Source organism: Mizuhopecten yessoensis, unplaced genomic scaffold (assembly GCF_002113885.1).
Source record: "Mizuhopecten yessoensis strain PY_sf001 unplaced genomic scaffold, ASM211388v2 scaffold2641, whole genome shotgun sequence".
Taxonomy (NCBI): domain Eukaryota; kingdom Metazoa; phylum Mollusca; class Bivalvia; order Pectinida; family Pectinidae; genus Mizuhopecten; species Mizuhopecten yessoensis.
This window is the reverse complement of record NW_018404647.1, coordinates 426922-449667: the sequence shown is the minus strand read 5'-3', so window position 1 is coordinate 449667 and position 22746 is coordinate 426922. Positions and strand designations below refer to the sequence as shown.

General features: G+C 35.2%; 1 protein-coding gene across 3 annotated transcripts; it reads right to left on the bottom strand.

Moving 5' to 3' along the window:
- Positions 1-540: 540 nt before the first annotated feature.
- Positions 541-22649, bottom strand: LOC110446221 (flocculation protein FLO11-like). 3 transcript variants are annotated; one of them, XM_021491260.1, is made up of 22 exons: positions 22540-22649; positions 20603-20728; positions 20163-20174; positions 18307-18420; positions 17735-17837; positions 16559-16601; positions 15693-15823; positions 15243-15338; positions 14666-14724; positions 13913-13979; positions 13016-13244; positions 11130-11441; positions 10762-10895; positions 10383-10409; positions 7981-8063; positions 7052-7519; positions 5668-5879; positions 4887-5172; positions 4095-4441; positions 2618-2743; positions 1360-1483; positions 541-1003 (listed from the first exon to the last, which is right to left on the bottom strand). In XM_021491260.1, the coding sequence occupies exons 2-22, from the start codon at positions 20686-20688 to the stop codon at positions 928-930; spliced, it is 3135 nt and encodes a 1044-aa protein (XP_021346935.1). In that variant the 5' UTR covers positions 20689-20728; positions 22540-22649; the 3' UTR covers positions 541-927. The 3 variants fall into 3 exon arrangements, with proteins under 3 accessions (XP_021346935.1, XP_021346937.1, XP_021346936.1); XM_021491262.1 differs by lacking the exon at positions 10383-10409; XM_021491261.1 differs by lacking the exon at positions 20163-20174.
- Positions 22650-22746: the final 97 nt, after the last annotated feature.

The following is a 22746-nucleotide window of genomic DNA, read 5'->3' as shown; positions in this document are numbered from 1 at the left end:
AATACGAATCAGGACAGTTATCAGTGATTTGGGTAGTTACTCATACTTCACATGTTAATGTTATGAACCTGTTCCCAATGTTTAATTTCACAATGCAAAATATTTCATTTCTTATAATTTATCTGCTTTATGCATAGTGTTTTCAACTATGAGACATGATGGAGTTCTTTCCTACCTTAATATTTAAACCAATACTTCGAAGAATTCTCAAGGTTCATGAAACTTTTAACTAAGAGGTATGTAGGCGTCATTTTTTTATCTTCACAGCTAATACTGCAAACAATCTCAAGATAATTATGATATTAAATCCCTCATAAAAAAGAGCAAATATACACAAAACAACATCAAACAAGTGACAGTATTCGTACTTGCCAACTTTTGACATTTCCATGGGGGAGATTAGGGCTAGCTTAATGGCAAAAATAACATAACACTTTTAAATAACCTCTTTTGAGCTGTTCTTTCAGATGAAATCATCAGATCTTAGAAAATAGGAATAGTAAAGGGAGTTCACTGGTTGAAAATGCTCAATTTTAGGGTCCAAAGTCTCCCTCCAAAATAGGGAGAGTTGGCAAGTATGGGTATTTCATTAAACATGTACATGAGTTATAATGGGCAGTGATCTAACACAAAATAACTTACTGGGTCAATGTCCCCGATACCACACAGCTAGCTTAAAAAAAGGATTTTATCTGTCTTTGTTTAAATAAGTCAACTATAAGATATTCTGACACTACTTTATAATAGTTGCGGTACAGGTGACTAAGGGTTTTAATCCCACTATTATAGTTTTAACTGCACATATCCCTTAGCATCCAGAACATATTCTCCCTAATTATAATATGATCAATAAATTCTGTCCATTTTTGTACAAACACATTTCTCACAATATCTGATAAACTTTGCCATTCAATGCCATCCGATGTCTCAGTGAAGAGCCCTAACATCTTCTTCATCTTCAAAATCATCCTCATCCTCTCCATCATCCGTCATCTCATCTTCCCTGGAAAATTTAAACATGACACATTGTCATTTTCCTGTTTTAGTAATAAGTGAAGTCATAATTCAGACAATATTTGATCTAAAGCTTTTGTTTATTTCTCTGAAAACTTTTGCATTAAAACAGTACTTATGTTTTTCATTTGTTTCATTCCAGAAAAATTTTCAAGTATCTTCGACATTTTTTTTGTATTACCATGATAACATTTGAACAAGGAAAACATTCTCAATTGGAGTTTTTCCTGCACAGATTTTTTTTTATTCTGACTTATGACTTCGTCTAAGGTTGAAGTTTGTGTAAACTCAGTCAAAAAACTTTAAACCCAGAAAACTGCACACATTCAGAGCCCTAAGATCTACCTTAATCTGGAGTTGATGTCGTATCCCTGGTCCTGTTGACTCATACGGCTGAAGGAACGAGTACTGTCTGCACTTCCAGTGCTGCCTGAATCCCCCATCTCCATGCGAGAAACCTTACCATCAGCTAGAGAAAGGGAAAGACATGGGATGATTTAAATATAATTCTTATATCACAGCCCTGTTCCACAGCCCTGGTACATATTCTACAGCCCAAACTACTTATTCTTTAATAGTATTTTGAGGATGAACTGACAAAAATAATAAAAAGAAAACCATCAAGGAAAACCGAAGGATATTACATTTGTACATTCATCAATATTCCATCCTCGTACATCATCAGTGTTTCTTTCAATTAAACAGCTTCTCTGACTTAATGGTACCCTTTTGTACCGCCATCGGCAATGTAAATCCTAAGGTATGTTACAATTTATGCGTTTACATCAAATTTTACCTCTGATTCTACTGTCATAACATCATGGTCAGCGTAATACAACAAAATTAACTTGTGAGAATTATGTATCAGAAAGTGTCTTAAGTGGTGTCCAGGAATTAATCTTACTCTCCACAGACCCACGAAACAAATTAACCAGGGAAAATGAAGGAGTGATAAAATCTACCCTTAAGTTTGGTTATCTTTACTTAGTCAACACAGAGCCACAGAACATACACAAAGCACTGTCCATTCTAGAAGACCTATTGTAGCAGTTAATTGCATCAGATTGTACATGATATTCACAGATCATTGGGAAATATTCATTGAAATTATTCGCTTGAATGAAACTGACTCTATTTGTGAATTTTCTGTCATGCATTATCACAAATATATAAACCAAATATTTATTAAATGAAAGTTATCTTGGACAATCTATTTTTGATTCCATGATACATTGATCCTCAAGTCTATACCACCAACCCTTGCCATCCAAACTTTTTACGATCTTCTCCATTTTACCACCCAAATTGGAGTTGAAAAAATCATGTCATTTTAATGAGTGGACACTATTCTTTGGAACATTTCAAGAAGGAAGTACATTCATTCACTAATTTTGAAGATTTATAAAAGCACAAATAAGACTTGAATGACAAAACATCAAAGTCAGCATTGCTGAGTAAAGCCATGATCTGTACTACCTGGTAGGTAAACACATCTAGGAATCATCCTTCTCACAGCAGAACTGGCATTTTACAGGTGAGTTAAACCAATGTGGTTAATCACTTTAATTTCAGGTGATTACCTGTGCCCACAGCTTCATCATACCTGTAATCCTTCCCGTCTCCGAGGCAAGCTCCCATTCCAAGTTGTCCAGAGTTTCCTGGTCTTCTAAGAAGGTGGATTCCCGTTGTTCCTCTAGGTCATATGTACTCATGTCTTCCCCGTCCACAACTGTTAATATCAAGACATTCAAATCACACACAACGTATCTAGGGAAAGTGCTAGCTTTAGATAAAGTTACTGCAGATTTATAGAAAAACTCACTAATAAAAATTTGATATAAAAATATAGAGATCTCAGAGGGATCTTGGCGCCCAACACTGCACCATCTTCATTAATTCTATGACAGTTTGATCTTTTCTCTTCTTTTCTCCTATCTGTTTTAACGACTCATGTAAACAGTAAATGCACCTTGAGGTAATTTTTTTATCTAAACTTCATAATGCTGTGTAAAAAAGACAACTTTCAAAGTGAGTTTGTCATTTCACATATTTACTAGGATACCTATGTCATGTTCTGTTTAACTATGTCATGTTCTGTTTAACTATGTCATGTTCTGTTTAACGATGTCATGTTCTGTATAACTATGTCATGTTCTGTATGCTGACATCTCATCTTAGAGGAGGGCAAACTATGGCAACACAATTTTGTTATAAAATTATAAAGATTTATCTTACAAATAGGCTACTATTCCTCCCAAGTTTATAACTATGACTGTACTTGTCCATACCTACACCCTTGATTCCCAGCATCCTCCCAGATCTGTAACCCAAATAGTACTTGACCTATAGCCCATACCTTTCTCTCCTTCCCCTTGGCACCTAGGCTATTGACTTCCAAGCATCCCCCTAGATCTGTGGCCTGAATAGTACTTAACCTATAGCCCATACCTTTCTCTCCTTCCCCTTGGCACCTAGGCCATTGATTTCCAAGCATCCCCCCTGAATCAGTGGCCTGAATATTACTTATCTTTAGCCCATATCCGTCTTTAATCATCATGGTTCTGTGGCTTAATTTGATGTAAGTTACCTATAGCCCACATTTGTCACTCATCACTCTGGGTCTGACCTCGACTGTGCTAATCTATAGCATGTGACTCTCACCTGTTTCTTTGGCCTTAACAGTACTTAATCTCACACCTTTCCCTTACCCATGGATCTGTGGTCATAATATAACTTTCCTATAGCCTTTAGTTAGTTGCAAGGATTGAGCCAGCAACTTATCTTCTCGTTTATGTTTGGTTGGTTCCATTATCCCTTGCTTGGATACCTAATTACCCAGTATATGCAGGGTGATAGGAATAACTACGTAAGTACTTACTGCCCAGCCTGTGATCCTTGGCTGTATGTACTGTTAGCTGTGAACCCTACCTATATATCCTGTTGGGCTATTAACCTCGAGTGAACTTTCTATAGCCCCTGATCCTGCCTGATACTCCCAGTCTAACCTTGAAAATACCAATATTTAGTGTAGACTCCTGCCCATCCTCTCTGATGTGTTAACTTGACTGTATAATACTTACTTATAGCTCGCGACTCACGCCCGTCCTCTTGGACCTGTGACCTTGACCGACTGCTAGGACGAGGGGTGGTGCTGTTAAACCTTTTGGTCACACTGACTGGTCGCGGCGTGATGTCCTCTGGTCGGGGTGTGACTGTTGATGACCTGACAGAGAAACTACTGCCTGGTCTGTCAGAGCCTCGATTCCTGTGACTGGCAGATCGGGAGGCAGAGCTGCTGGGACGAGGTGTACCACTGTCGGGGCGTGACCGTACACTACTACTAGGACGGGGTGTGGTTACTTTTAGATTTGTAGGTGTTGGTGGTAAGTCAGGGAAGTCATCATCTTCTTCTTCTAAATCATTTCCACTGTTTAAACATTAAAAAAATACATGGAAAGTCAGAATATGGTATCAATAACATATTCGTAAAATTGAGCAATTTTTATCACAGAAGAGTATATAGAATATATGGTATACAGTATATGGAATTAAAGAATAAAAAATTATGTGTAGATGTCAATATATATAACAAAAGTGAACAATTTTTCCAGTTTCAAAAATACATCTCCAGATTATTTACATAACCACAATAAAACCTCATCAATCCAACCACAACTAATAGAGTTATCAAACATTCCAGCCAGTAATTTCAGGTGACAGAAAGGCCTCATATGGCAACCCAGCCATCTTTGTTTGGAATGATAGAGGCTAGATTATCAAGGCTCCAATGGTTAACAATAAGTTGGTGATGACACTTTTACATTTTTTTTTAATTTATCTAACTATGTGTTGTTTACTTTGAATTCACTTACAACTGTAATTCTGTTTCATCATCAAATGAGAGCTCCTTGGTGAGAAGAGACACCATGTTGGCCTCGGCCTTCTGGGTAATGGAGTCCATCTCATTGTTGATGAATGATAGGACACTAGCCCGCCCCCCAAGGTCAAGAGGGTTTGGTTGGTCTGTAATATCAAGAGGTACTGGTGTCGTCGCCTCAACCATCTCCATGGCAGCATCGTCCTTCTGTATGCTCTCTGTGTCAACATTATCTGCCAGGCTGCTGTCAGGACGCCATGATCGGGGGGCCATCTGGTACACTGAAACATAAATATTACATACATTGTCAATGAAACATATCCCAAATCATTTCTATTTTCAGGACATTAGTTTTAGCTAAAATTACAAATAATGACAGCATCATGACATATATACCGGGCAATTTTGGCTACAGTTTAACTTTCGCCCTTTCAGATGAGGGCCAACTTATCATGACAGCAAAATATTTTAACACAATATGTAATATATAAAGTAATAACATTTGAAGTGTGAAATTAAGACTAGGCAAACTTGAATTTTATTGGAAAAGGGCAATTATTAGATCAGACTTAAGTTTCCCAGTATACAGTTTTTCCCCTTCCATTGACATTTCAACAAATTTGACAAATTTCTGACCTGGACACGAGTCTAGAATGCGTCATTCACTGCTGACTAATGTCTTTCTTACATGTTCTGATGTCGACACTGACCAACTTATTTACATTTAACATTGACCTTTCTCACACTATCAGTTGACCTTGACCTTATTTACTTACACTGACTGCTGACCTTGACCTTGTCAGTACGACTGTCCTTATGTTTGGATGGTGTCATTGTTCTGTCCGTCTGTTCTGGTTGCACACCGAGCATGAAGAATTCATTGAAGGCTGAGCTATAACTTTTCTGCTTGTCTCCTAGACTGTCATCTTTGTTCATCATGGCAACATGGAGCAGGCCTTGACTAGGGCCCTTGGTCAGCACACCCTCCCTAGATTAAGACATGGGATACATAACTTATAGATAACAAGAATTTGCATTATCCTGTGTAACTGTGAATCATTTAATTTTAGTGAATACTTATATATATTATACTGTGCTTTTATAATATGTGAGGATTAGAAATAAATGGTCAGATATAAATTTCCATTATTTACATGAGACTGAAAAAGAATTTGCCAAAATTTAAATAATGTTTAAGTGTAATTACCTGTGGAAGTTTCCTCTATTTTACATTTAGGAAATCAGATTAAAGATCAACATGCGAAACTCTTCCACCTTTTGAATATGGCCTGAAGAAATTTACGGAAACCATGCTCAATTTTGCAGAACCATGACAGAAACCAGTATAATTTAGAAACCTGTATCAACAAGATCTGAGTAAATAACACTGAAATCTGTATAAACCTGTATCAACTAGATCTGACCAAACAACACTGAAATCTGTATAAACCAGTATCGACTAGATCTGACTAAATAACACTGAAATCTGTATAAACCAGTATCGACTAGATCTGACTAAATAACACTGAAATCTGTATAAACCTGTATCAACTAGATCACAGTAAATAACACTGAAATCTGTATAAACCTGTATCAATTAGATCTGAGTAAATAACACTGAAATCTGTATAAACCAGTATCAACTAGATCTGACTAAATAACACTGAAATCTGTATAAACCAGTATCAACTAGATCTGAGTAAATAACTATGAAATCTGTATAAACCTGTATCAACTAGATCTGACTAAATAACACTGAAATCTGTATAAACCTGTTTCAACTAGGTTCTACCGTAAAATACAGAAACCTTTAAATGGGCAGTCAACTAGGTCCCACTGTTTACCCCCCTCCCAGGTAATACAGACACTTGTGTTAACTGACATGGACTGTCAACTAAGTCCCACTGTATAATACTGAAAGCTCACGGTATAATACTGAAATTTGTGTAAACTGAACTGTCAACTAGATCTCAATGTTTTTATCCAGTAAGCTGCAGTGTAATCTAGACCATCATACATTCTTTGTGTATTGAATTCCAAAACGAAAATACACACATCTTATTGGTAATACAGGAAGGAATCAATTTATTAGTTTACGAATTTGGAGATCTGATAAAATGTATTATACATGTGAAATGTGATCAATTGGATGACACTTACCCTTCCATGCGGGAGCCTGCCCGACTCCTGGCCCTGGAACTAGGGCGTGATATGTTGTAGCTGTTCTGACGACTCTTGGTGCGAGCTGATGATTGTGGTCGTGACTTAGCAGATGACTGAGGCCGAGATTTAGCACTGGACTGAGGACGTGACTTAGCTGAAGACGATGGTGGTTTTGTTGTTGCTGTATCTATCATTGTAGGAGGCTGTGTTCTTGATGTATCCGAGGGTGAATATTCAACGTAACTTTTCCTAGCCCTATTGTGCTTAGACTTGGCAAGATTGGGCTCTTCCTCCAGAGGTGGTTGGACTCTCTCATAGTCCTCAGGATCTGGGGATTGTATGACTGGGCCAGTCTGAAGGCGAGACTTGGATTTACCACCAGGTGTCCTTGGTGTTCTGCGTGATTTGCGTGATTTTGGTGGTGTGACGTCTGTAACCACATTTTGATGATAGTTTGAGGATGATCTGCATGAAAAGAAATGAAAAACTGTCAGTAAGAAAATGTACATACTCTCCCCATTCCTCAGTTTTCATTAGCCATAGTTCCGTTAACTGAGTTTCTACTTACAAAAAAAATGTTTTCCCAAAAAATGGTGGTTGTATATGTTATGAGAAGGTCAGATTAAATATTTTTTCATTTAATTGTTTTCAGTTGGAATTCAGTGTCAATATGAAAATCGAAATTTCAAATTCCTTGAAGTATGCTAACTAGTGCCTCCTCTTACAATTGATATTTCCAGCCAGCTGTATTATTGACCACAAATACCAACTTCAAGCAGTTAAATGAACATATCTAATAATTTCTGGAATATTTCAATTTACATCAAACATTATCACTGTTTCATATAAACATGTTTAGTGGATAAAATAGCCTCTTCAACAAAAGGTACACAACATTATCATTGTTGTTTTTAGTCCACACTTACCCATTCTGGTTCAGAGTCCATGCTTGTGGATCATCTAGCTCCTGAACCAGACATGCTGACGTCTCCTCCACTCTCTTCATAGCCTGACAAAAACATACAGGTAACATTAATGACATTGAGATTTATATACATTTACTCCAACTTTACTTTGGCTGAGTTGCTTTTGTGATATTAAGTGAGAAATTACGTGTTCACTTGAGTCACAGTTGGTAAATCATCAAAGAACGGGATTAATACAAGTTTTCGAAACTTGATGCCATATCCTTTTCCATTGTGTCTATAATTGTACAGGTATTTATATGTCAAAGGAAAGAAATAAAATTTATACTCAATCATTAAGTCATTTCCAGGACTGGAGTTTTGTACCTAGACAACTACATACACATGGTTTACAATGAATGATTTATCTTAATCACAGTTATCAAGGCCAAGATACTTAAATCTGGATGTTAATATTATAAGACTCTTTCATGCCAAGGGGTGTAGGATAGGAAAATTCCTCCCAGTTTCAAATTTGAGAGATGAGAGAATGAGAAATGAGAGAAATTCCATTTCTTTATTAAACTGTTTAATTAAAGTTACCAAACCAGACCAAAATCTGGAAAATTATTAAATGTAACACTGATGAAAATGTTCATGCTAAAAGTACCAAATGATATGACATCAAAAACATGTAGCAAAGCTAACACTATCCTCTAGTTTTACCGTGTCACTTACAGCTTAATTAATGATCAATCTACGTATAGAAAGCAAATCAAACTATTTAATAAAATATCAAGAAATCCTCATTGATATTACATCATTCAGTTAATTATGTCAAAGAAGTAACGAAATAACAATTGTTAGACATTGGACTGCAAATTTTCTGATTTAAAAAAAAAAATGTTGTTATAGAAAGATCAAAGCATGTCCTTACATCTTGAATCTAATTTAAAAAATAATTAATGTCTTGAGAAAGGAATCATCTATATAATTACCAGAACACTTGACTATTTTAAAGTGAGTTTGGTATGGTTCATATAATCATCAGAATTATAATTAATTGCCATGTAATGTATAATGTTTGTTAGAAGTGTTATGAATGAAAAATCATAGTGTGCATGACAACACTGAATATATTGATTGGATTATACAATTATTGTGCTTTTTTAAAGAAATAGGAGTTAATTAATAATAACTGAAAAACTGAACTAAATGTGGATTTTTCTTATCCAACATGTGTTGTGTGAAACTAAAAATCAAAATTAACACTTAAGGTAGTATTAAGGTGAGGAAATTTTGAGTAACTTGTAAGTTATCTTCATAGTGCATACAAAACAAATTCAAGTGAAAAATCAATTCTATGATTATCAATGATCACAAGTGGCCACATACACTTATAACATGGGAGACCATTTTTTACATCACAAGTGATACAATGTATGTAACATTATTGTGATGTCAGTATGAAGGACAGTAGTAAACATTGACAGATAAACAATGGCCGCTGGTGATTAGCATCACTATAACTCTTGTGCTTCGGACTTTTGTTGAAGACGGACACTTACTGTGTGGTATTTCTTATTTTCTATCACACTGTCCTGAAGTCAGAAAAATCTTAATCATATTCACCATTGTAGTATTTTGTTCAAGTTTGTAACACAGCCAATTAATCTGGCTTTTGCTAGAACTTATTTAACCTTGTAAGAAAAAACTTAAAACAGAGACAATACATTTGTACCATTATGCAAAAATGACCATACGTACTGAGGAGAACATGTTGCTGTTTCAAACATCAGATGAACAATATCTTGTCTAAAATTATTTAATTGATATTATATTGATGGCACTGATAGGACTCGGACATTCTGAATGAGAATAATTATTCAGTAGATAATGTGACTGAAAAATATTTTAAGGGAGATAACTCTTTAACATAAATTGCATGTATGATCATGCTGGCTCTAACACAAAATGCAGGCATTCATAGGCATATAATACTATATTATTTGATTTAATATTACAAAGGCACACTAAATGTTAACAATATAAATGTAAAAATTTAAGAAATAGGGCCTGTTTTATAACAGTGCAAGTAACAAAAGGTGACACTCTGTTCATGATAGTGGTTTACTGGTAATTTCATCACGTCATGAGGCAGAACAAAACTTCTAATAGTTATTACAATGAAGCATATACTACAAGTATACTGACTCTTTAGCAAAAAGTGCATAAATAGTGTTTTTCTATAGCTGAGCACAAAATAAATCAAACTATTTGGAGGGGGAATGCTACAATTGATTTCTGGAAAAATAAAGTTAGCAAGAAAGAATATACTAATTATTATATAGAAACTATTTGTGTCTGATCTACATTTAATTTCTGGCCCAAATAGTTACTGTAATGTGATTCTTAATACTTACACTATTACAGTACATGCTTCTCGGCAGCTAAAATATTTTTTATTTTTAAGATATACAAATGACTAACGTATTCAATCACAGCATTGCAAAGTTTTAATTTAGAAATGTGTAAACAAATATTTTACCATTGAGCCTGAATAAAAAATGAAATCAGTGTGTATATGTGCTTTTCCTCGGGATGACATTATTAAGTTCTGTTGCATTAGGTAACAACAGTTGACATAATGAGAAATCCATCCATTAGACTAGTACCAGAGGTCACATGTCAGATTCAAGGGGTTTTATTGTACTACAGGTGCTAGAAAATTGGGATTTTTATAGTATTTCAACTGTCAGAAAACAGGAGACATACAATTGCCAACTGTAATCTTCTACTTACTGGGCTAACAGCATCGCCATCTATCTCCTCAATGGTCATTCCCCCACTGACTGATCGTGATGGCTGGCTGGACGCCGACTCAGAATACTTGACCGCTTCATACAGGGATTGGAAGTTGACTGGTTGTACTGAAACTAAAATACATATCTGAATATAAAAGGTTGTCAAAATACATAGGTTTCCCTGGCAGATTTGACAACACACAGAACCCTGGTACTGTATTGGTGTTTGATATAAGAATCATGATGTTAAATGTATGTAAGTCTCAGATTCGGACTTTCATGAATCATGAATCAGATTCGAAATTCTAACTTCAATGGGACAGTAAAAACTCAATAAGTTAAAACAGTGTCTATGCAGGGTCTTACATTCGTCTTCTCTGGATGAGAACAGTGGCTCCACCCTGGGTGTGGATGGTCCAGCCAGCCACGGGTCCTGACGTGGAGTTTGGTGCTGATCTCTGGTCCTGTGATCTCCAAAGGGGGTGATAGACCTGGACCTCGGGTCAGGCTCATCATGCCCCTCCCAGTCCCCCAGTCGGGGTGTCGCCATCTTACCCACCTCGGTCCTTCTGTGCTTTTTCAGTAAAAGTCGATCAGCATAGGACATCGTAGAAGTGAATTTTATTTCAATATTTTCTTTTTCTTCTACTGTTGATGTCCCAAACTCAACTTGTACAGCTGTGTGAATAAAAAGAAACAAAAGTTATTGTTTTGAGTCTAAGATCTTTTTTGTTAAACAATCTGACCCTCCTTTAATACTATTCCATACTAAAAACGTAACTAAATAAAGATCAGTAGTTTTAAAAAAACCCATGAAACATGATATTATATTAAGGACCTATGAATAGTAAATACTGGAAAATCCCATGCTTTCCCTGTGCCGACCCCCATCCCCACCCCATCCCTCCAAAAACATGCATCTAGTTTTCTATTTATAAGAAAATAGAAACAAATCCATTTGACTGAAATAACAAAGAATTTAATTAACTAATTCACAAGTATATTAAACAAACTTTTTCTTAAAATAACCTTTTTGTGAAAGACTGAATTCAACGTATCAAGTTTTTTACCAGGTAAGCTTTATGTATCACAATATTTATATACAGAACTTTGTTTGATGTTACACACAAGGATATCTCAATTCCTAGTTCATCTCTGAATTCAAATAGAAATCTGATACAAAGGTTTAATTTAGATTTCTCAAATACCCAATTTTTTCATGATACAGTCGAACCTCGTTATCTCGAACTCTTTTAACTCGAAGACCCTGTTTATCTCGAAGTATTTCTCCGGTCCCGGCCAAATCTGTTCTTTATCTCAGTAAATAAAACTCTGATAATTCGAACCCTGAAAAGTCGAAAAACTCGGATACCTCGAAGTAAACTATTGGTTTCAATAGCGTTAATCCAACGTAGTATCCAAATTTTATTTTGTCACTTGTTAATTCTTTGATACAAATAAAACGCAAAAGTACGACATTTCGCCATTCCGTGTTTATGAAGATCTTTCGTAAGTAGACTAGCATGAAAACAGTAAAAAAGAATTTACGATAAAGCTTAGGGCTGTTTTCATAATAAAAAAACAAACTGCATCAATGTTGATCAACAGTAATCTGTACTTACTGCGAGTCCATTTAATGATTTGTGAGTACACCTAAACAGACGACAGTGCAAACCGGAAAATTGGTCACAAAGCGTGGTCATGCATAAAAGAGTTCCACAGTTAAAATCACAACCTAGGACAGCTTTACGGGTTCATGTTTTTACAAGAGCCAGTATGGCTTTGAAAGTCGATCGAGAGATTTAAGAACAAAACGATAATTGCTGTTGATTACATCGGGTTGAGGAGGTGTCAGGTGTCATATTTGGCTTTAATGAATCCATGTGTCACATGTACGATATAATTTGTTTGTGTTTTCATTTACAGAATCAACTATGCGTACGCTCCATTACAGGGATTTGGGTTAGACTTGCGCACTTTCAATTACATAGCTGTATTTGTTATATTGATTACGTATATCATTTATCGATTGATTAAAAGCATTAACTATTAATAAAACCAACAACTGCTAGTGCTATGTCCCAACAGCAAATTTCACCAAATCTATGAACCCGCATAACTCGAATACTCGGATAACTCGAAGTTTCCCAACGATCCCGTCGACTTCGAGATAACGAGGTTCGACTGTATCTTGAAAAAGAAAATCCTTTTGCAATTGGCCTAGGTCATACAGATATAAAGTTTTGACTTACTTGGAGTTCTGACAGGAGAGTAGGCTACCTTCCTGGGACTGTTACGCTGCTTGGGTGCCGGTTTGGGTGCAGATTTAGGTGGGGTCGTTGGAGCATCACCGGTTCTCCATGCCAAGAGAGCCTGCTGAAAAGACGCTGCACTCTCAGCCTCATCATACTCCCCTCCAATCAGACCGTTCTGATCAAAGGATCCACTGGCTCCCTCCGGGCTGTTACGGTCCCTTTGTGCCTGAATGACGTCAGAAACAAGAGTAAACACTCGGGAAACAAATAAAGTGAAACCTAAATAAAAAGAGACAGAGAGAGACAAGAAACAAACAAACTTTTTGTGGAACCAATCGTTCTTAAAAAATATATAGCTTTATCACTTTAGGAAACACTTATCACTTTAGGAAACAGATATTCCATGAATTTAATGAAATTCAAATTTGCACTTTGTTTTTTTACCATGGAAACACTATGATGTACATAATGTAGGATCCGACATCAATTTATCAGGGTTACATGTAAGTTCTGATAACTCATCATTCCAGCCAATTGTTGAAATGCCCTTTGGTAATCTCAAAACATTTTATAGTATATACCAGTACACCGTCCAAGTTTGAATGAAAGGTCCCCAGAACATGACCTCTGACTCATGAGTGTTCTTATATCTTAACATAATGGGGTATTGCACCAGAAATGGTGAAGGATTTGATATTCTAAATATCATAAATGCATAATATCAATGAAAATGTGAGTTTCTGATTTTTAGACTTTGAGAGGTTATACACTTTACAGCATAAACCCACAAAACATAGGTTTCTTTATTTGCTGGAAGGCTAAAACATAGACTTTGTAAAAATTGCAGCATAACAGTTTTTTTCTTTTTATTCTCTACAGTAATTTTTTAATTACCCGAATCTTTGCAAGGTACCGGTCTTCAGCTCTCTCTGCTGGGGGTGGGGCATGGAAATCTATACTCCTGGAAAAGTAAGAAATAAACATGTAAAGTAAAATCCTCCATACCACTCTGGACGTGTCTTTGACTTATAATGTATACAGGCTGCTGTGATTGTGCAATGACATCATCAAATATCCTTGTACGAAACATTTGAGGTCACCAACTGAAGTGGCACAAGAAACAATACAAAAATGTCACAAATTCAAATCCATTGCTAAAACGGTGGTATTTTCCTTTGATTTTTTTCTGTTTTGAAACAGGTGGCTGACTTAACAGAATAGCCTGTTGATTGTTTATATGCCACAATGTTGACCTAATACTTGGTTTGAAAAAGTAAAGCTGGTTCAAAGTTTCACTGCTAATTAGTCAGTGACAAAAATATTTAAGGAACTGAGATTGTATGAACAAATGTCCTTTAAAAGTACATGTGTCATTGTCATCCACAATATCTATTATTGATATTGTCATCCACAATATCTATTATTTATATTGTCATCCACAATATCTATTATTTCAGGTACAATTTTTCCAACTTGATGATTTGACATATGAGGTTCCACATGGAAAAACTCTATTATTTCAAAAAGTTTACAGACTATTTCCAATTATAAACACATATCAGACACTGAAATATTTCTTTCAATTTTGCAGTGTAAGAGAGTTGAGCAGATGATAAGTTGTGTTGTCTATCAGACAATATTACTTACCTGTCTCCATTACTTGGCTGTGGGGGTCGTGGTGACATACACACCCGGGGGCCTGATGCCTGGTGATCAAAGTACAATATAATTACCACAGATATTATTAAAAAGTTTGAATTTATTTCTTCAAATGGAAAAAAAATAATCATGCAATAATATTAAATTTCAAAATTCTAAATATTCATTTTTTTATTTTTTAAATTTTATTTTCCATTCAAAATTATTATTTTTATATTACACTAGGTCATATAATCCTGAGGAAGCCCTTGTGTGGTTGAAACCAGTCGACACTACATATATAAAACCAGAATTGTCTGCTCCTTTGCCTTTTCCAGTTGATTCTATGACCTATGTAACCAATTTTCACACAATTTATCAACCCGCAAGATTCGAGTATCTAGACGAGGGGCAAAGGATAAAAATATATATCCATCATTGAAGAAACCACTGCGTCTGCTCTAAGAAACCACTGCGTCGGCTCTATGAAACCACTGCTCCGGATTTTATACCCACAGAATTGTTTTAATATTTGTTATTTGTAATAAGTTATGGACTTTTCACATCCATCTCATGCTCGACTTACCGAGAGAGGAACTGATCTGTGTTTCTTTAAGGCCCCTCTGAGATGGAAGGCAGCAAAACAGCTGGCACAGTAATGTTCTGAGCACTGTACACATGACTGACACAAACATTGAACCATCAATCACACATTAATCTGTACAAGTTTGAATTTCATAGTAAATGAACATTTTTGGGAGGATTAAAATGAAATGTTTACTATGATAAGAATAATTTCTACTCTGCAATCATTACTCTGTGAAAAACAGAAATGATATCCACCTCAAATAATAATATACCTAGTGCTCCAATTTTTTTTTTATAGAATATTTAGTATCAATATTTTTCAATAAAAGTGCATACCATATAGAAATTTACTTCAGCAATCAATGGTATTTTTTAATTCTTCCACTCATATCATCTCATATTAGAACTAATGGTAAGACCTAAGTCTGTCCTTCTAGTATGTACTGACCACTGCAGCCTTTTTCTCCTCACACTGACCACACTTGGGCCCCTTAACGTTCCTACTTCTGGGGGTGAGTACAGCGTCTTGTTTAGCTATGTATGCCATAGTGCCAGGATGTTTGGGCCTCTCTGGTATATCTAGAAATAAAATAAAGTGTTTGAATTTTTATTTCTCATTTTTTTTTTTTTACTTATGACTTCAAATTATTTAATGTGCATGAGTATGTAAACACTTTGGTAACATCAGCGTTTGAAACATTAAATATTAGTTCACGTACTATGCCTCATTGCTGATACTTATATTATCTAAAGATAACTTGTTTTTATCATTATTTAAAACCAGACCTAGAAGACACATGGTGGCTCTGTTAACTTTTCAGCATGGCGTCTACACTATCAATGTATTATATTTTTCCTAGTCACTTCACTTTACTTCCAAAAATTATGATCATGGGTGATGATAATTTTCTAAAACGTAATGATGGCTCTGATAACCTGACATGTAGTTATGTATAATAGTGTTTCTCTTGTAAAATAATCCATAAATAATCAGTTCAAAGTTGATGAGCAACTACACAAAATATAACATGCATGTATTTAAAAATGTTTCCAGTACCAGATATATCATTTTGATGAACACTACCAATATTCAGTGGTTTTTTTTACTTTTATTGTAACTATATAGTAAATAAATAGTAATCAATGTGTTTACTTTAATCCTGTAACAGTCCTTAATTAGTATTCTTGACCCTATTATTTGCATAATTATTGTATCATGAACAAAATTTTACATTTGGTACATTTTTTGATTACCTAGAGTAATTGACCATTGAGAGTATCCGAGACATTATTTATGCTAAACTACTAACTCACCTAATGGTGTATCTTTTAGTACTTTTACTTTCCTCTTGCCATCCTGTCAAGGGAAAAAAGAAACGAGTATGTTTCATTAAAATATGTTATGATATAGCCAGTGAAAATTTATCTTGGCTATAGAGGACTCAGTGTTGAGCATGAGCATACATTTACTTTGACTAAGGGAGTCTTGGCGTGTTTGGTGTTAAGTGAGTAATGCTTTACTTTGACTACAGGAGTCTTGGCGCATTCAGTGTTAAGTCAGTAATGCTTTACTTTGACTACAGGAGTCTTGGCGTGTTTGGTGTTAAGTCAGTAATGCTTTACCTTGACTACAGGAGTCTTGGCGTGTTTGGTGTTAAGTCAGTAATGCTTTACCTTGACTACAGGAGTCTTGGCGTGTTTGGTGTTAAGTCAGTAATGCTTTACCTTGACTACAGGAGTCTTGGCGTGTTTGGTGTTAAGTCAGTAATGCTTTACCTTGACTACAGGAGTCTTGGCGTGTTTGGTGTTAAGTCAGTAATGCTTTACCTTGACTACAGGAGTCTTGGCGTGTTTGGTGTTAAGTCAGTAATGCTTTACCTTGACTACAGGAGTCTTGGCGTGTTTGGTGTTAAGTCAGTAATGCTTTACCTTGACTACAGGAGTCTTGGCGTGTTTGGTGTTAAGTCAGTAATGCTTTACCTTGACTACAGGAGTCTTGGCGTGTTTGGTGTTAAGTCAGTAATGCTTTACCTTGACTACAGGAGTCTTGGCGTGTTTGGTGTTAAGTCAGTAATGCTTTACCTTGACTACAGGAGTCTTGGCGTGTTTGGTGTTAAGTCAGTAATGCTTTACCTTGACTACAGGAGTCTTGGCGTGTTTGGTGTTAAGTCAGTAATGCTTTACCTTGACTACAGGAGTCTTGGCGTGTTTGGTGTTAAGTCAGTAATGCTTTACCTTGACTACAGGAGTCTTGGCGTGTTTGGTGTTAAGTCAGTAATGCTTTACCTTGACTACAGGAGTCTTGGCGTGTTTGGTGTTAAGTCAGTAATGCTTTACCTTGACTACAGGAGTCTTGGCGTGTTTGGTGTTAAGTGAGTAATGCTTTACCTTGACTACAGGAGTCTTGGCGTGTTTGGTGTTAAGTGAGTAATGCTTTATTTTGACTACAGGAGTCTTGGCGTGTTTGGTGTTAAGTCAGTAATGCTTTACCTTGACTGGAGGAGCCTTAGCAGGTTTTTGGCTGAGTACATCGGAGGCGTAGTTGTTGAGGTTGCCAGTCTGACCACGACTCCAGTATCCTCCCCCCTGTCTCCTGTACTCAACAAAGTAAAGGTAATTGTCAAGGTTACTATAGTAACAGTTATCAAATCAACAGGACAGTCAAAATACAACATCTTAAAACAACTTTTTTTCATACAAGATTCATTAAAGACGTCTTGGAAGGGTTTTTTTCACTTAGAGACAATGATGCTACCTGGCATTAAGGCAAAAATAATATTCTTGGCCATTGATTTTCTAGTCTCAATATGAAAAAAAAGCTTTCATGAAACTTGCTGTAATGTTTTTCATATAAATGAAAATTACAGGAATTTTTCTGAGATTCTGTAGAGATTGAAATGGCATTTGAAAAATAAAGTCAACAAAATGGACTCTGATCAGCATTGTTTTACTGTTAATTACATGTAAATAAATGAACATAGTGCCCTATATAATTTAGAAAACTACTCTGAGGATATAAATGATAAGGACTGCGCTGCAGATATCTGATTTTGCCGTCTTACTCTCTCTCCTCCTTTTCCCTGTTCATAGCCATCCTCAGCTCCTTGAGCCGCTCCTCCATCTTTTTACTCTCCGTCTCTAGGAGTTTGGTTTCTCCTTTAGCTTTCCTGATATTGCTAGACAAGGAAGTAGATATGTTTATTTGTAGAAGTTTGTACAAAATCACACAGTATTTGTTCCAACTTATATTATAAGGTCATTTCAATATTGTCGTTACTCAAATGCAACATATCTAAAAATTCTGTATTTTCCTTTTGTTTGAAATACTCATAGACAACTTTAATTAATGCAAATTCACCTTTCCAGCATTTACCTTTATAAAAAGAAAAAGAAAATAAAGGAAAATGAATAGATACACTATATATAGAAAATGTCTGTCAAATCGGTAATTGTTACAGGTAGTTTAGTATTTGACCTTACAAACATTCGGTGTGTAAAAGAAAAGAAGCAATATTGGAAGAATGTGAACTGTCAAAAATAGTTTATATTCAATTACAAGTGGTTCCGTAATGCAGGGTTTCTTTGCAACATCGGTAAAGAACATTTATTTATGAAAACGAAAATGCACCTAAAAGACCACAGGGACATGAATTGCTTTCTTTGTTTGTAAAGGGAAAAAAAACATCTTTGGGACCCTTATTAACTTTACAAATAAATAAAGCATTCCTCGTCCCTGTGTTACAGACTGATGAGGTAGGAAACACTATCGTGGTTAATGAAAAGCTGCTAAGTAAAGGTGCACTATAAGGACAGGTGTACTTACCAAGGGAATATGACCTAATTTGTACGGTGCATTACTTAGATTAATTTAAGTTTAGAGAAATTAGAATCAGGAAACTTCTATTTGATTTTTCAACTATTAAATCATCTATTTTAATTTTTATTTAGTCATCATCCTTTTTCGGAACACAACAATTCACAATACCCAGAAAAGATAACATATCCATTTATAATGCTTAAATTTGTAAATTGTACTAAATCAGTGCCTTCCTTATTTACGCTTTTTAACAGAGTGTTCCAGCCAAGAGTAATAATGGAAAAAAATATGTATAGATCAACATTATAACATGTGACCATTCAAACGTCTATTCTTCAATTTGAAGTCAACTACCGGTATTTCAAAAGTTAGTGAGATCACTGCATATTAGAAACATTTCACCTGCTGTGATAAACAGAAGGAGAAAAGAAAAGTGAGAAGATGGTGAACCTTAGAAAGTGTTCAGCAGAGAGAACCTGTGATTTCTTGTTGACTAGACTGTAGTGGAATGTAAATTCTGGACCAATGCTAGGTGATCCGGCAGTATTATATAAACATTAAACATGGTAGTACTGTACAATAAATAAGGATATTACATGCTTAACAAAAGTTATTACTTATAAATCTTTCATACTACAGAAAGGCGTAAACTGATACTGAACATGCAAAACAATAATAATCCTGGTTGTGCACTGTTGATGTGTTTGATCAGCGATAACTGTTCAGTATATGTATGCTAGGGTCTCTGGAATTCATGTATTTTTTTAGTTTTCAGAACTAAAACAAGAAAGTCTTTAAAATAGGAAAAACAACAGTGTTTGCTTTGAATAAGGAATACAGGGAAAATAAATAGTGTATTGCATTTCTCAAAGTGTCTTATGTTTCCCCAAATGATTTTTTTTTCTTAATAAAAAAAAAAAGTCTTAATCGTAAAAGTAAAAAAATGGCCTGAAAATTTACAGAACTTTCCACTAAATTCTTCCATACATTTTCATTCTAACTGATCGAAGAAAGGTAAGGGTACACCTATGTGTGTGCATGCAGAAAGGAAAGGTCATGGTAAAAATTTCCAGGAAAGGAAAAATTTCCTCAATTACTTACGTATAATTCGACCTGAGAATAATTAAAATTTAATAGAATGATATGCGTATAATAACAATTCCTGGATTTTTATTCCAGCAGGTTGCAAATACTTGAAATTGAAAAGATTATGTATAGAGTCAGGAAAATTGCTTTCTATTCTCAATTTTCCATAACTTTTCATACATTCCCCATATTTGAAAGATTTGAAAATTAAATGTAGAGTCTATAATCCTGATCACTGCCCATGTATCTGGATAAGTAAGGTTCCACATTGTACACAACAGTAATTACTCGTTATCTAGTCTAACTTGCTGTTTGCCATGGTATGGTTCAGTTGATTATTCCTCTATTCTAATGGATAAAGATCTGTCAAGTGTTGACCTATATAAGTAGACGATGGTGGAGTCAACACATTGTTAGCAGTGGAACACGAGAATGCTGTAACTTAGCAAACTTACATAGCTTTAAGTTTGGTGGAAACATCCTCCTTTTTGTTGGTATTTGTGTTGAATCCAGACATAGTGCTTGGTTGGTCTATTCTCATCTGTACTGATACTCAAAGATAGGACATGAAGGTTTGGTTCCTGCCAAAAGAATAAAACAAATTTGATATAATATAAGATGCTTGGCACTGTTTTGCAAATAAGGTGTAAAACCAAATGTATGGTAAAATTTGGAGAATCCATTGCTTCAATGAAACTTGCTGAATTAACATACAACTTAAGAGATTCATGGATGATGAAGTTAGCCAGAGAAAATGTTTGACAAAATATTGTTTACTCATTATTAATATGAGAATTGTTCAGCTTATCCAGGACTAAAAAGCTACATGTATTATGACAGTTTCTGCTCTTTTCTAAACAAATGAATTTGTTCAATTTTTTTTTACCATACCAAATAAGAATAAATATTTAATTGAATATATCCTATTAATGTCTGGCAGGTTTCGCAAAGATTGGTTCAGGATGTGGGGTTAATTTTCATAGTGATTAGCTAATGATGATTCCATCAGTTATCTATTTATAGTCACAGGTGTACTCTAGTTTCATATTTGGAAAACTGAGAGCCATTTCAGAATACTATACAGATCAGGTTGTCTACATCAACACCAACAGATTAATCTGTGTCCTTTATATGTGTATAGAAACACAAGTCATTGAGAATATTTTGTATTAAAAAAAAAATATTATATAAAGATGAAAGTTGTTTTATAATTGATTTGCAAGAACTGATCTGGATGATGTATTATCAGGACACAGTGCAATGCTGAGTGGTGGTTTGTTCCTCAGGCGATCAGTTTCTTGAACTACATATAACATGATTTTGTTTTATTTCGGTCTTTCAGATATTACATCAGTCACAAACGGGGATACACAATAGCTATGCCCTATCTGATTACTTACTTCAGGTTTTCCATAGATATTTCTGTTGGATCCGAGTCGTTACACCCCAGTGTTTTTTTACCAAAATTTGATAACAGTCTGTTCTCCATTATTTGGGAAACTAAAGCATTATTTTAATGGAAATTTGGAATATATTCCTATTTTTTTGTCATTTTGGGAAAATAATGTATGTTTTAGCTAGGGGAAACAGCCTGTATTCAGCTGTAAAACTGAGCAAAGAAATCACTACTTCCTAAATCCTGTTTGCACCAAGGTTAATTCGCCTTAATATAAATATGTATTTTAAGTTATAAAGATCAGTTGAAATGTTTTTAATGATAAGAAAAAGTCCCTGTTTTCATGTTTCACTAACAATTTGTTGTCGGAAGAATTTTATGCAGGTGTAATAGGATGAGGAATAGTGATAAAGATAGTGACATCACTAGGGATTGATCCTGTGACACTTGGCTCTCCAGCCCGTTGCTCTACTGCTGAGCTAAAGGGAAATTCCCTACAGCTGACACTTGTAAGGCAACCTAATCAATGCTCATCTTTTACACAGGTGTACAATTACTAGACCTATACCATTGTATGTGCAGATCTCGTAAAACATATGCTAATCTAACGAGTCTAATGACAAAAATTAGGCTTACAGAGACTTATGAAAACTTCAGTAGAGACTATACAGTATACATGCCATACAATGATACACAACTAAACAGGACAAAAAAGTTTCACCCTGATAATATTTGGGGACGAAACAACCTAGCGCGAAACAACCTGGGTCGAACAAGATTAATGGCAAAACAACCAGACACCTACCACAATCGCCATCACTGTCTATGGATGGAGGGAAACAGATCGGAAAGGTGTTTATTTGTCCTTGTTTATTGTGTTGTTATCACGATACCGGCGTACATGTCCAGTCAACACAGTAAACATACCAGATTTATTTATTTCAGTGCTGTTTAGCAAAAGTATCTATTTTAATTGTAATAAATATATCTACTTACTGTGACTTTATCTTACTATTTCCTCTTCATATTGTTTGGAAAGGCAATAAAACCAAGAATGTCAAGAACAGCAAGCGTCCTCAGCAACTAATGATAAAACATGACGGTTAGATCTCGCGAGAGTTAATTTTCTGATCAGAGTCTTATAACTGCTTAATAACAAGGCAGCATCAATGTAAATAAAAAGCTTTCTTTCAACCTTGATTT